This window comes from Salmo salar, unplaced genomic scaffold, assembly GCF_905237065.1.
Source record: "Salmo salar unplaced genomic scaffold, Ssal_v3.1, whole genome shotgun sequence".
Taxonomy (NCBI): Eukaryota; Metazoa; Chordata; class Actinopteri; order Salmoniformes; family Salmonidae; genus Salmo; species Salmo salar.
The window spans coordinates 147,124-162,185 of record NW_025547933.1 but is presented as its reverse complement, the minus strand read 5'-3'; the positions used below and the strand labels follow the sequence as shown (position 1 = coordinate 162,185).

The following is a 15,062-nucleotide window of genomic DNA, read 5'->3' as shown; positions in this document are numbered from 1 at the left end:
TTCATTACAGTAATATTTATCATTAAAACAAATAGAAGAGAAGCAGTTCATCTCTTGTCAACCCTCAACCAGGAAAGACTGGTATGCATGTTGTTGATGTTAGTGTATGTGTAGTTAAGGGCAAGGCGTGCTGCTCTGTTTTGAGCCAGCTGTACACTCTTAGAAAATAGGGCTCCAAAACCGTTCTTCAACTGTCCACATAGGAGAACCCTTTTTGGTTCTAGGTGAAAATCATTTTTTGGTTCCAGGTAGAACCATTTTGTGAAAAGGTTCTTATTGGAACCAACAAGCATTCTTCAAAGGGTTCTCCTATGGTTCTAAATGGTTTTAGGTTGTAGATAGCACCTTTTTTTCGAAGAGAGTATCTTTGCTAGATCTTTCTTTGCTGCCCCTGACCGTATTACCGGACAGTAATCAACATGAGACAAGACCAGAGTCTGAACAACTAGTGCAGTTTATTGATGTTTCAAAAACGCAGAACATTTTTAAAACATCTTCACAACAACGCTGTCAATTTGACTTGACCATAATAACTGACCATCCAATGTTATACTAAAGCAATAAGGCACGATGGGGATGTGGTTTATGGCCAATTTACGACGGCTAAGGGCTGTTCTTAAGCACGACGCAATGCGGAGATCCTGGATACAGCCTTTAGCCGTGGTATATTGGCCATTTACCACAAACCCCCGAGGTGCCTTATTGCTATTATAAACTGGTTACCAACGTAATTAGAGGAGTCCAAATAAATGTTTTGTCATACCCGTGGTATACAGTCTGATATACCACAGCTGTCAGCCAATCAGCATTCAGGGCTCGAAGCGCCCAGTTTATAAGTAGAAATGTAGCTTCCTCAACTTGCTCAATGGTCACACCCTTTATACACAATTCCAGCTGAGGTTTAGGTCTTAAAGATGAATAATAAAAACAATCACCTGATACTAATGTGTAGAGTGTTGAATCATCTAAATAGTCATTCTAGCTTTGTGTAAGACTAGTGGCAAATCATTTATAAAAATAGAGAAGAGTAACGGCCCAAGGCAACTCTGGGTTCTATTGGATAAATAATTATCCGAGGGTTATCAGCCTTCAGCCTTCAGCTGGTTGTCAGGGGGGAGGGGTTTCCCCAGGTGGTGTCCGGTGGTGATGCCGTGGGGGCGGGTGCGCTGCTCCTCCCTGACCTCCGGCCGCAGCATGAAGCCCCCGGGGAAAGTCAGGTCAAACAGCTCGCAGGGGGCAAAGGTCAGGGGTCGCTCGACCAGCAGGGTCTTCAGCCTGGCCCTCCAGCCATCCAGCATGGCTGTCCGATTCGCGGGGGGGCTGTGTCCCGGACACCAGAACACCTGGGGGGCTAGCACCTGGAACCCACAGAAGTGAAGCACGCCGTTCTGGAAGGATGGAGGGACGTGGAGGAGAGAGGAGAGGAGTGAGGAGCCTGGGCCAAATACATATAGCAAATACTTGAACTGCGCTTGGTTTAGTTTGCACAATATGCTACAATGGAACCAATGGATTAGACCCAAAAAATGCAAACCCAAAACTAAATGAAACACATTTGAAATACAAGTATTTGGAGGTAACCTTCAAGCATCAAAATGTTTGAGGAAACTCATTTTGAGACACACATGTATCCCCAAAGCCACTTGATTGCCTTCTAAATCCATGAGAAGCAAATAGAGTGAAATATGTTTTTGGTGTCACATCTTAACTCTTTCCCCCTGGCTGTCTTCCTGGTTACCTGTAGGGGCCACAGTGTGACGTTAATGTCTCCGTTGAGGCCGTCAGGGCGGTACATAGTCTGCATAGATCCAGTGCTGAACGACAACATGGCTTTCTTGTCCTGCAAAATGACAAACAGTATGAAGTGTAACTCCAACAAACACAGGCCTTATTCATTCCACCAAAAACACAACTTACCCTTAACCTAGAAGCAATATAGCCTGAACTGAATGAGAGCAGCGTGTCATTTCATACGGTAGATATTATGTAGGGTGTCCAAACCAAAACATATCTTTTGACCAATGGGTAAAATACTATATTAATTGTGTAGGTACTGCTCAAACAAAACCAATGGTCCAAACCTCATGTCTCTATCATAATCCGTTCAGAATGGGATGTTTTTTTACCCATGTAGGATGGCCAAAATCAGGGCGGTTAAATCAATGGAGGCCAGAGAAAAAAAAGTGGTGAAAAATCTGGAAAATAGAATTGCGTCAGCTAGACTGGATGCTGTTAGAGAATAGCATTACGTCAGCTAGACTGGACGCTGTTAGAGAATAGCATTACGTCAGCTAGACTGGACGCTGTTAGAGAATAGCATTACGTCAGCTAGACTGGACGCTGTTAGAGAACAACATTACGTCAGCTAGACTGGACGCTGTTAGAGAATAGCATTACGTCAGCTAGACTGGACGCTGTTAGAGAATAGCATTACGTCAGCTAGACTGGACCCTGTTAGAGAATAGCATTACGTCAGCTAGACTGGACGCCGTTAGAGAATAGCATTACGTCAGCTAGACTGGACGCCGTTAGAGAATAGCATTACGTCAGCTAGACTGGACGCTGTTAGAGAATAGCATTACGTCAGCTAGACTGGACGCTGTTAGAGAATAGCATTACGTCAGCTAGACTGGACGCCGTTAGAGAATAGCATTACGTCAGCTAGACTGGACGCTGTTAGAGAATAGCATTACGTCAGCTAGACTGGACGCTGTTAGAGAATAGCATTACGTCAGCTAGACTGGACGCCGTTAGAGAATAGCATTACGTCAGCTAGACTGGACGCTGTTAGAGAATAGCATTACGTCAGCTAGACTGGACGCCGTTAGAGAATAGCATTACGTCAGCTAGACTGGATGCTGTTAGAGAATAGCATTACGTCAGCTAGACTGGACGCTGTTAGAGAATAGCATTACGTCAGCTAGACTGGACGCTGTTAGAGAATAGCATTACGTCAGCTAGACTGGACGCTATTAGAGAATTAAGGCTAACTGAAAGACTCAGCATTTAACTCGTCATCTTTCTTCTCGAATCCGCAGGACATAAAATTAATATAGAGGTTCAATAGATATCAAATTTGAGACATGACATGTAGTATTTTTATATTTTAGTATACCCTTTTCACATTAATGCAAAATTCCTGTTATTTTTTGAAGATTTGTCACAAAATTCAATATTATCTCTGTGAAATATCAACGGAGCCACAAGCTTTTTAGTTTTCAAAGCCTTTTACATTTAATTTAGTTTGTGTCCTTTTGGATTCTTGTGATCCGCGGAAACAACTTTGCCACAACATGTAAAGTACTCAAACGTCACTGCGAGAAACCGGCACCGCTCTGTCAACAGAGCTCTGTGCTTATTATCGGATGTACTAGGTTACAAAATCAGACTTTTTTAAAAATCTAAATGTTAATCAATGCTTGACTTGGGATGAAAGAAGTGCAGCAGCTGTCTTTTTCCATTAGACTATATTTACCGAAATTTACAAATGACGTTATGCTAAAGAGACCTCTGATTATTCACTGTGAAGGGTTTATTCACTTTTTCCATGACTTCTCCATGACTTAACCACATTTCATGGCTATTATGTAGACTCCATGAAAAAGTAAGCATTATTGACACTGGAAGGCTTCTGTGTCTGATCCCATAGGCCTACCGTCTCCTGTCGTTGTGCCTTTTATCAAGGCACTTAACCCCCCACAAAGTAGGATCTGCACTAGTCACATGTTGTCATCTAGAGAGCTCCTGGGTGTCCATCATGCAGGCTTCTGATCCAGCCCTGAAACACCCAAGTCTACTTATGAAGGTCCTGTTGAGCAGCTGTTGTTAAGGCTACAATGTGGTTAGAACAGGGCTGGAACAAAAGCCTGCACACCCAGTAGCTATCCTGGAGGATGGTTGCCACCCTTCATGTTAAATATTGCAACATTACAACGAAAATACTTTTGTCTTTATAAAATTATTCCCTCATTCAATGAATCAGGGATCAAATGGTTAATTAAGGTAGGCTACTTCAAAGCTAGGTATCTAGACATGTTTCTATATAAGGCTCTAATATTCATGTTTCAGAGGAGATCTATGCACAGCAACTTATTTGTCAATTAGGCTATTCATAGAAGACTTTTTATTGCTGTCTCAATTACATGGCTAGTGTTTACCAGCTTTCCAATGCAGCACACACAGACACTCACTCATTGGTCATTCTTATAATGGCTGATATGTTGATTTTTTAATTTATTGATAATACTTAAAAGTGTTACCAAAAATTATGAAACAAATTTCCATGACTTTACAAATCCTCATTTGCCAACTTGGAATGCATCGTGTTCATTCAGGCTGGCGCACTTTCAATCTGTGCATTCTAGAACATCCTACTGTCACGCAGTTACGCAAACTAGCGCTAACTAGGGGCTAGTTACCCCTTTATGGTTATGACTGCGTTTCTACCTGTCATTTAGACAATGACTAGCCCAGTTAGCGCTAGTTTATGCTAACTAGCTAGCTAGCAACTTCACTAGCAGTAAATGCTAGCCAGCTAGCTAGTTAGCATAAACTGCTAGGAGTTCTAGCTAGCAAACTTACTACCAGATTGTCTGAGGTAAAATACATAAACAAAGATAACGTAACTTAATTTCAGTTGTAAATGTTTCCACAAGTGACTGATAGCTTTACAGTTAATGCACCTTTATAGACTTATAGCTATTTTACACAGCATTTTATGTCATATAGCCAGCTATCTACGTTTTTAACAGAGAGCTTTTCAATTGGCATCTCTACCCTTGTTTTCAGTCACAAGTGGGGACTGGATTAGGTGGGAGCATTGCATTTACATCAAATCCTCCTGATTCGGCCCATTCCTGTCGTGTGGCTCAGTTGGTAGAGCATGGTGTTTGCAACGCCAGGGTTGTGGGTTCGATTCCCACGGGGGACCAGTATGGAGAAAAAAATGTATGAAATGTATGCATTCACTACTGTAAGCCGCTCTGGATAAGAGCGTCTGCTAAATGACTAAAATGTAAATGTAACTCTTCCTGCTCATTGTCAATGGGTATGACACTAACACAGGCTACTGGAACTAAAGACATGAACAGAAGGGGAAAAAGGTCAAACCTTGAATATTCCATTGCTGTACATCTTCTGCAGCGAGAAGGCAAAGCCTTGACTCAGGACTCTGTCTATCCAGCCCTTCATGATGGCTGGAACGCTGAACCAGTACATAGGGAACTGATGGGGAGAGAGAGATGGTTGAAACTTCATCTACACCAATCCAATGATTTTTAAACTATGATGGGGAGTGTAGGCTTAAATACTTTGGGGAGAAAAGTAGAGAATTTAAACACTTGCAAGGCACAGTCAAAGACAGAAAGAGAGGTGGGGGAGGGGAGTGAGACAAAAAGAGAGAGGGGGGAAGAGAGAGAGATAGAGAGAGGGGGAAGAGTGAGAGAGAGAGAGGGGGGAAGAGAGAGAGAGAGAGAGGGGGAGAGAGAGAGAGAGAGGGGGAAGAGAGAGAGAGGGGAGAGAGAGAGGGGGAAGAGAGAGAGAGGGGGAAGAGAGAGAGAGAGATGGGGAAGAGAGAGAGAGATGGGGAAGAGAGAGAGAGAGATGGGGAAGAGAGAGAGAGAGATGGGGAAGAGAGAGAGAGGTGGGGAAGAGAGAGAGAGAGAGAGAGAGAGGGGGAAGAGAGAGAGAGAGAGGGGGAGAGAGAGAGAGAGAGAGAGGGGGAAGAGAGAGAGAGAGGGAAGAAGAAGAGAGAGAGGGGAAGAGAGAGAGAGAGAGGGGGAAGAGAGAGAGAGAGAGGGGGAAGAGAGAGAGAGAGGGGGGAAGAGAGAGAGAGGGGGAAGAGAGAGAGCGAGAGGGGAAGAGAGAGAGAGGGGGAAGAGAGAGAGAGGGGGGAAGAGAGAGAGCGAGAGGGGGGAAGAGAGAGAGCGAGAGGGGGGAAGAGAGAGAGAGAGAGGGAAGAGAGAGAGAGGGGGGGAAGAGAGAGAGAAGAGAGAGAGGGGGGGAAGAGAGAGAGAAGAGAGAGAGGGGGGAAGAGAGAGAGAAGAGAGAGAGGGGGGAAGAGAGAGAGAGGGGGGAAGAGAGAGAGAGGGGGAAGAGAGAGAGCGAGAGGGGAAGAGAGAGAGGGGGAGAGAGAGAGCGAGAGGGGGGAAGAGAGAGAGCGAGAGAGAGGGAAGAGAGAGAGAGAGAGGGAAGAGAGAGAGGGAAGAGAGAGAGAGAGGGGGGAAGAGAGAGAGAAGAGAGAGAGGGGGAAGAGAGAGAGAAGAGAGAGAGGGGGAAGAGAGAGAGAGGGGGGGAAGAGAGAGAGAGGGGGAAGAGAGAGAGAGGGGGGAAAGAGAGAGAGAGGGGGAAAGAGAGAGAGAGGGAGAGGGGGAAAGAGAGAGAGCGAGAGGGGGGAAGAGAGAGAGAGAGAGGGAAGAGAGAGAGAGAGAGGGGGGAAGAGAGAGAGAAGAGAGAGAGGGGGGGAAGAGAGAGAGAAGAGAGAGAGGGGGGAAGAGAGAGAAGAGAGAGGGGGAAGAATGAGAGAGAGGGGGAAGAAAGGGAAGAGAGAGAGGGGGAGGAGAGGGAAGAGAGAGCGGGAAGAAAGGGAAGAGAGAGGGCAAAGAGAGAGAGGGGGGAGAGAGAGAGGGGGAGAAAGAGAGAGAGGGGGAAGAAAGGGAAGAGAGAGAGGGGGAAGAAAGGGAAGAGAGAGGGGGAAGAGAGAGAGAGGGGGAAGAAAGAGAAGGGGGAGAGAGAGAGGGGGAGGAGGGGGAAGAAAGGGAAGAGAGAGGGGGAAGAGAGAGAGAGGGGGAAGAAAGAGAGGGGGGAGAGTGTTTGACCTCTGACCTGGAAGATGACGAGCTCCGCCGCCTCCACTTTCCGCTGCTCAGCTATGATGTCATCACAGAGTCGACCCTCCTTCCAGGCTTGCATGGTCTCCTCTCCGTACTTGAAGTGCTCCGGGTTCTTCACCTCACCTGACAAAGGGACAGAACAGCAGCAACGTCAAGCGTGTGTGTAGTTTGTTGGCACGTGTGTTGGCATGTGTGAGCATGTGTGTGTGTGTGCGTTGGCGTGTGTGTTGGCATGTGTGTGTGTACCTGTGATATCCTCCACTGTGGCGGAGGCTTTGAAGTTCATGGCGTAAAGATCAGACACAACAACCTTGTATCCCTGCTGTTTGAGGGCTTCCACGGCAACATCCTTCGCTGCCGAGTTAAAGGACCCTCCACTCTGATGAGCGTACACAATCAGCACTGTCTTCTGAGCTGGTACACACACACACACACACACAATCAGCACTGTCTTCTGAGCTGGTACACACACACACACACACACACACACACACACACACACACACACACACACACACACACACACACACACACACACACACACACACACACACACACACACAGGGTGTATGATAAGGTGGTGGATGGATCAGTCATAATTGCTTCCCTAAAACAATACTACACATCAAGTTACATTTCATTATGAATGTGTTATTATCTGGTTTTTACTCACTCTTAGATAAAAAGGGTACCAAAAGGGTTCTGTGGCTGTCGCCATAGGAGAACCCTTTTGGAACCAAAAAGAGTTCTACCTGGAACCCAAAAGGAGTTTTTCAAAAGGGTTCTTCTATGGGAACAGCTGAAAAAAAAACTTTTTGGTTCTAGATAACAACTTTTTTCCTAAGAACGTATGTCATTACTGTATTATTACTGTGTCTACATTCCACATGGCACCCTATTCCCTTTATAGTGCACTACTTTTGACCAGGGTCCAATAGGGTGCTGCACTATATAGGGCAGTGTTTCCCAGCTCCAGTCCTCCAGTCATCCCAACAGTACACATGGTTGTTGTAGCCCCTGACAAACTTCCCTGATTCAACATGTCAACAAATCATCAAACCCTCAGTGAGTTGAATCAGGGGTGATTTGGACCTCAGCCTGTATTAGTGGGCTATTACCCAGGATAACAGGAAACATCATGAACACCTTCTAGGTTTGTTTGCAGCAATGACAATTTCACCTTTCGTCTCAATGAGCAGTAGACGGCTTGTACATTCCTAATGTTCTGTACCTGTGTACAGCAGTCAGTCATCACATACTTTCAGAGAGAATCGTGTAGGGAAAACATGTCTGGTAAGTCTGCCATTTGGGGGGGGGGTACAAAAACAATATCCTATTTCACACAGCACTGACTGTAGGCTGGCCAGGAGGCTCCACACCATCCTCCTACTACAGAGTCTTGAAGTGAGCCCCTGGCTATCTGTAAATAAATAAAAAACTAGAAAATAGGAGGATGTTTGTCACGACTTCCGCCGCAGTCAGCCCCTCTCTTTGTTCGGCTGCGTTCGGCGGTCGACGTCACCGTCTTTCTAGCCATCGCCGCTCCATTCTTTATCCATTGGTTTTGTCTTGTTCCATTCATATCTGGTTTGCATTCCCCAATCACACTAACTGTATTTATTCCTCTGTTCCCCCTCATGTCTGTGTGAGATAGTTTGTGTTACGTGTTTATTGTTGACGCGCCAGACTGGTTTGTTTTTCCGTGTTATTTCACCAAGATGTTGTTTGTTAAACATAATTCTTGTGACTGTTTTGCGCTTTTGCCTCAATAAAGTGTGCGCCTGTTCACAAATCTCTGCTCTCCTGCACCTGACTTCGCTAATGTTTGAAATTATTTAGACTTTCACTTTTGATAATTAACTTCTTTTTTTTTTTTTTTTTGCAATTACATTTACTTTTGATACTTAAGTATATTTAAAACCAAATACTTTTCAGACTTTTTCAAGTAGTATTTTACTGGGTGACATTTCACTTTTACTTGAGTCATTTCTATGAAGGTATATTTGACTGTTTCCACAAGTGACAATACACCATGTTTGTGTTTGTTAATAAACTACAACGGAACATTTGTATAAAGCTGTACAAGTTCAATAATGCTGATCACAATAATCTGCTTTAAAGAATAAAAAAGCGGAGTGGTTTTGTCATTATAGCGTTTGCATAAATCTTAGTCAGTATAGCAACACAAAGTACTAAGGCATCAGCACATGATCACACCACTTGTTGGCTATTTACTCAAACACTGGACAAATGCATGACAACTTTAAATGCAGCTGAACAAGCCAGCAGGATAATGAAATATAAACCAAAGCATCTGAAAGCAGAGATATTGTAAATGCACTGATATATCACCATTGAGACTTACCCATGACGCGTGTTTATGATCGGCCTTCCCCGGATCTGGGCGCTCGCTCTTCTGCAACTCGACGGGAAAACTCTGGAACCGCCTGCTGATATTCGCGTGAGAAACATTTGATTGAAACTGAGATTGAGCCGGTTACACAACACTAGAGTCTCGAGTTACACGTACACAAAGAATAAGAAAGAAAGAAACGTCCTGTAGCCTCGTCAGCCATGGGACGGACCAGTCTAACCAGACGTGTTTTAAAGTCCGGAAATGTTACAGTCAGTTGACCAGTTGAGGAGAGAATGATTGGTTTACTACCTTTGGCTTTGGGAAAACACTGTTTTGTGGTATTTTTCTGTGTATTAGACCATTCATATGGGTACCATGGGTTTATCCGACTTAAGTGCTCTTCATTAGCGATGCGTAAAGAAACATTGGCAAGTCCAAAATGCTCTCACACCTACTCTGGAACTGTTTGGACATGTAAAAGGTGTTCCACCACTGGACTCCCTAAAACACGGTACTTCGCCCGAAGTGAATTACGTAGCATGTTAGGAAAGAATTTCGCAAACTCTTTTCCTAACCTTAACCTAATTTTCCGAACATGATACGTTTCTTCTCCAAACCTGCTGCGGAAATTGTTCTAACCTGCTACGAAAAAGCAACTTTCGGTTGTAGCTGTATCGAAGTGGCGTGTTTTCAGGCTGTCCCGTTCCATCACACAGTACACCTATAGTGCTGCGTGCCGCCTCAGTATTTGCGTGAGGTCGGGACCAGTGCGAAATGCGCCATGACATTATGACTAGTCTCAAAACCAAGACTGACTGGTCTGACCAGTCTTCGGACTGTGTGGAATGTCACTTGCACACTTTTGTCACCCCTCACTGGAACGACAGGCAGGCAGGGAGGCAGACAGACAGACAGACAGACAGGCAGGCAGGCAGGCAGACAGACAGACAGGCAGACAGGCAGACAGACAGACAGGTTGGGACAGCTGATAAACTGGAATTCTAATTCAACCATAGGTCAAGATGAACTTGCTGTCTTTATATAGCCGCACAATAATGACATAGCCCACATTCTACAAGTAGGACACACACAGGTGTCCCACGAACATCAAACACGTTCACCTATAGATTCAATGTATGTATTATTTTATGTAAACAGCTAATTGCAGGCCAAGTTTCTGCACAGTAATCCGTTCTACAATGTGCTGTGTCATAATGGGCTCCGTTTCCTGGTCTATAGTAGTACCACTATATAGGGAATAGGGCTCTGGTCTATAGTAGTACCACTATACAGGGAATAGGGCTCTGGTCTATAGTAGTACCACTATATAGGGAATAGGGCTCTGGTCTATAGTAGTACCACTATATAGGGAATAGGGCTCTGGTCTATAGTAGTACCACTATATAGGGAATAGGGCTCTGGTCTATAGTAGTACCACTATATAGAGAATAGGACTCTGGTCTATAGTAGTACCACTATATAGGGAATAGGGCTCTGGTCTATAGTAGTACCACTATATAGGGAATAGGACTCTGGACTATAGTAGTGCACTATATAGGGTGCCATTTGGTATACCCTCCTGCTCTCAATCTTCATCACATGACTCTGGACCCGGTGATCTCATGACAGACAATTTGTTCTCTGTTCAAAATTCCTAGATTTGGGGCCTAGTTACCTCAGTAGAATATAACAATAGATTTGGGGCCTAGTTAGTCCAGTACAATATAACAATAGATTTGAGTCCTAGTTAACCTCAGTACAATATAACAATAGATTTGGGGCCTAGTTAGTCCAGTACAATATAACAATAGATTTGAGTCCTAGTTAACCTCAGTACAATATAACAATAGATTTGAGTCCTAGTGTCACGTCCTGACCAGTAAAAGGGGTTATTTGTTATTGTAGTTTGGTCAGGGCGTGGCAGGGGGTGTTTTTCTGTGTGTTTTGGGGTTATATTCTATGTCCTTTTTTCTATGTTTTGTATTTCTTTGTTTTGGCCTGGTATGGCTCTCAAGCTGTACTGCGTTGTCGCTGATTGGGAGCCATACTTAGGTAGCCTGTTTTCCTTTGGGTTTTGTGGGTGGTTAATTTCTGTTTAGTATTTTGTAGACCTGACAGAACTGTTTGGCTGTCATTTTCTCTTTGTTTATTGTGTTTTCAGAATATATATTAAATGATGAGCACTCACCACGCTGCACCTTGGTCTACTCCATTCAACAGACGTTACCCCAGTACAATATAACAATAGATTTGGGGCCTAGTTAGTCCAGTACATTAGAACAATAGATTAGGGGCCTAGTTAGTCCAGTACAATAGATTAGGGGCCTAGTTAGTCCAGTACATTAGAACAATAGATTTGAGGCCAAGTTAGTCCACTACAATAGATTTGGTGCCTAGTTACCTCAGTAAAATATAACAATCGATTCAGGGCCTAGTCAGTCCAGTACAATAGAACAATAGATTTGAGGCCTAGTTACCTCAGTATACTAGAACAATAGATTTGAGGCCTAGTTACCTCAGTACACTAGAACAATAGATTTGGGGCCTAGTTAGTAAGGTACAATAGATTTGGGGCCTAGTTACCTCAGTACAATATAACAATAGATTTGGGGCCTAGTTACCTCTGTACAATAGAACGATAGATTTGGGGCCTAGTTACCGCTGTACAATAGAACAATAGATTTGGGGCCTAGTTACCTCAGTACAATAGAACAATAGATGTGGGGCTTAGTTAGTCCAGTACAATAGAACAATAGATGTGGGGCCTAGTTAGTCCAGTACAATAGATTTGGGGCCTAGTTAGTCCAGTACAATATATTTGGGGCCTAGTTAGTCCAGTACAATAGATTTGGGGCCTAGTTAGTCTAGTACAATAGATTTGGGGCCCAGTTAGTCCAGTACAATAGAACAATAGATTTGGGGCCTAGTTACCTCAGTACAGTAGAACAATAGATTTGAGTCCTTGTTAGTCCAGTACAATAGAACAATAGATTTGGGGCCTAGTTAGTCCAGTACAATATAACAATATATTTGGGGCCTAGTTAGTCCAGTAGAATAGAACAATAGATTTGGGGCCTAGTTACCTCAGTACAATAGAGCAATAGATGTGGGGCCTAGTTAGTCCAGTACAATAGAACAATAGATCTGAGTCCTAGTTACCTCAGTACAATAGAACAATAGATTTGAGGCCTAGTTAGTCCAGTACAATATAACAATAGTCGGGGCCACAGTGTCTCCTTACCCCTCCTGTCTCAGCCTCCAGTGTTTATGCTGCAGTAGTTTATGTGTCGGGGGGCTAGGGTCAGTCTGTTATATCTGGAGTATTTCTCCTGTCTTATCCGGTGTCCTGTGTGAATTTAAGTATGCTCTCTCTAATTCTCTCTTTCTTTCTTTCTCTCTCTCGGAGGACCTGAGCCCTAGGACCATGCCTCAGGACTACCTGGCATGATGACTCCTTGTTGTCCCCAGTCCATCTGGCCGTGCTGCTGCTCCAGTTTCAACTGTTCTGCCTGCGGCTATGGAACCCTGACCTGTTCAATGTGATTACTATTATTTGACCATGCTGGTCATTTATGAACATTTGAACATCTTGGCCATGTTCTGTTATAATCTCCACCCGGCACAGCCAGAAGAGGACTGGCCACCCCTCAGAGCCTGGTTCCTCTATAGGTTTCTTCCTAGGTTCCTGCCTTTCTAGGGAGTTTTTCCTAGCCACTGTGCTTCTACACCTGCATTGCTTTCTGTTTGGGGTTTTAGGCTGGGTTTCTGTACAGCACTTTGTGACATCAGCTGATGTAAGAAGGGCTATATAAATAAAAATACATTTTATTTTGATGTGGGGCCTAGTTAGTCCAGTACAATAGACCAATGGATTTGAGTCCTAGTTACCCCAGTACAATAGAACCTACATATGTTGTCTCTATGGCATGGAAATGATGATGAGAATATTGGAAACATGCTTTCACTGGTTATGCCACAGTGGTATCTATTGTTTTTGGATACTGTATAAGGCTAACAACCTCTATCTGTCTCAGTCTAACAGAACATTCTTGGAGTCCTGAGTCATACGGATACTGGGCCACCTGGTGTCAACTCAGGGTATGAGAGGCAGAGAGGTTTGAAACGTCTTTGTGAAAGGTAGCAGGACTTGCAATTACATATCTAGCCAGCAGATGGCAGCAGTGGCTGTAGCAGGTATATAGGAATACATTGTGTTCAGAAAGTATTCATACCCCCCTGTCTTTTTCCACATTATGTTGTGTTACAGCCGGAATTCAAATTTGATCAACTTGAGATTTTGTGTCACTGGCCTACACACAATACCCCATAATGTCAAAGTGGAATTATGTTTTTAGATTTTTTGTTGTTGTGATTAATAGAAAATAAAAAGCTGAAATGTCTTGAGTCACTAAATATTCTACCCGTTTGTTATGGCTAATCTAAATAAGTTCAGGAGTAAACATTTTCTCAACAAGTCACATAATGAATTGCATCGATTCACTCTGTGTGCAAAAATAGTGTTTAACATGAGTTTTGAATGACTACCTCATCTTTGTACTCCACACATACCATTATCTTTAAGGTCCCTCAGTTGAGCAGTGAATTTCAAACACAGATTCACCCAGAAAGACCAGGGAGGTTTTCCAATGCCTCACAAAGAAGGGCGCCTATTGGTAGATGGGTAAAAATATATATATAAAAAAAACATACATTAAATATCCCTTTTGAGCATGGTGAAGTTGTTAATTACACTTTGGATGATTTATAAAAACACAAAGTCACAACAAAAGATACAGGTGTCCTTCCTAACTTATTTGCAATGAGGCCAATGGTGTCTTTGAAACAGTTACAGAGTTTAATGGCTGTGATAGGAGAAAACTGAGGATGGATCAATACTCCACAATACTAACCTAATTGACAGAGTGAAAAGAAGGAAGACTTGTACAAAACAAAATATTCCAAACATGCATCCTGTTTGCAACAAGGTAACAAAGTAAAACTGCAAAAAAATGTGGCAAAGAAATGAATTATGTCCTGAATACAAAGTGTTATGTTTGGGGCAAATCCAAAACAACACATCACTCTTCATATTTTCCAGCACTGTGGTGGCTGCATCACGTTATGGGTTTGCTTGTCATCGGCAAGGACTTGGGAGTTTTTGGGGGGGATAAAAAGAAACGGAATAGAGCTAAGCACAGGCACAATCCTAGAGGAAAACCTGTTCAGTCTGCTTTCCACCAGACACTGGGAGATGAATTCACCTTTCAGCAGGACAATAATCTAAAACACAAGGCCAAATATACACTGAAGTTGCTTACCAAGACGACATTGAATGTTTCTGAGTGGCCGAGTTACAATTTTGACTTAAATCGGCATTAAAATATATGGCAAGACTTCAAAATTGCTGTATAGCAAAAATCAACAACCAACTTGATGGATTTTTAAGAATTTGTGAATAATGTGCAAATATTGTACAAAATCTTTGTGTGCAAAAAGACTCACAGCTGTAATCGCTGCCAAAGGTGATTCGAACATGTGTTGATTCATTGCAAGCGGTACCGGAGTGCCAAGTCTAGGACAAAAAGGCTTCTCAACAGTTTTTACCCCCAAGCCATAAGACTCCTGAACAGGTAACCAAATTGTTACCCGGACTATTTGCATTGTGTGGACTATTTGCATCTGTTTATCATATATGCATAGTCACTTTAACCATATCTACATGTGCATACTACCTCAATCAGCCTGACTAACCGGTGTCTGTATGTAGCCTCGCTACTGTTATTTTCAAATGTCTTTTTACTGTTGTTTTATTTCTTTACTTACCTACACACACACACACACACACAAATTTTTTTCGCACAATTGGTTAGAGCCTG

The 15,062-nt window shown here is 43.4% G+C and overlaps 1 protein-coding gene across 2 annotated transcripts; it reads right to left on the bottom strand.

Annotated features, from left to right (window-relative positions):
- Nucleotides 1-436: 436 nt before the first annotated feature.
- Nucleotides 437-9,514, bottom strand: LOC106592157 (NAD(P)H dehydrogenase [quinone] 1). Of its 2 annotated transcripts, none has more exons than XM_045711712.1 (7): nt 9,496-9,514; nt 9,196-9,280; nt 7,077-7,244; nt 6,823-6,953; nt 5,110-5,223; nt 1,739-1,840; nt 437-1,388 (listed from the first exon to the last, which is right to left on the bottom strand). In XM_045711712.1, exons 2-7 carry the CDS (start codon nt 9,197-9,199, stop codon nt 1,083-1,085), a joined length of 825 nt encoding a protein of 274 aa, XP_045567668.1. In that variant the 5' UTR covers nt 9,200-9,280; nt 9,496-9,514; the 3' UTR covers nt 437-1,082. The 2 variants fall into 2 exon arrangements, with proteins under 2 accessions (XP_045567668.1, XP_045567667.1); XM_045711711.1 differs by having other exon boundaries at nt 7,077-7,289; nt 9,496-9,512.
- Nucleotides 9,515-15,062: the final 5,548 nt, after the last annotated feature.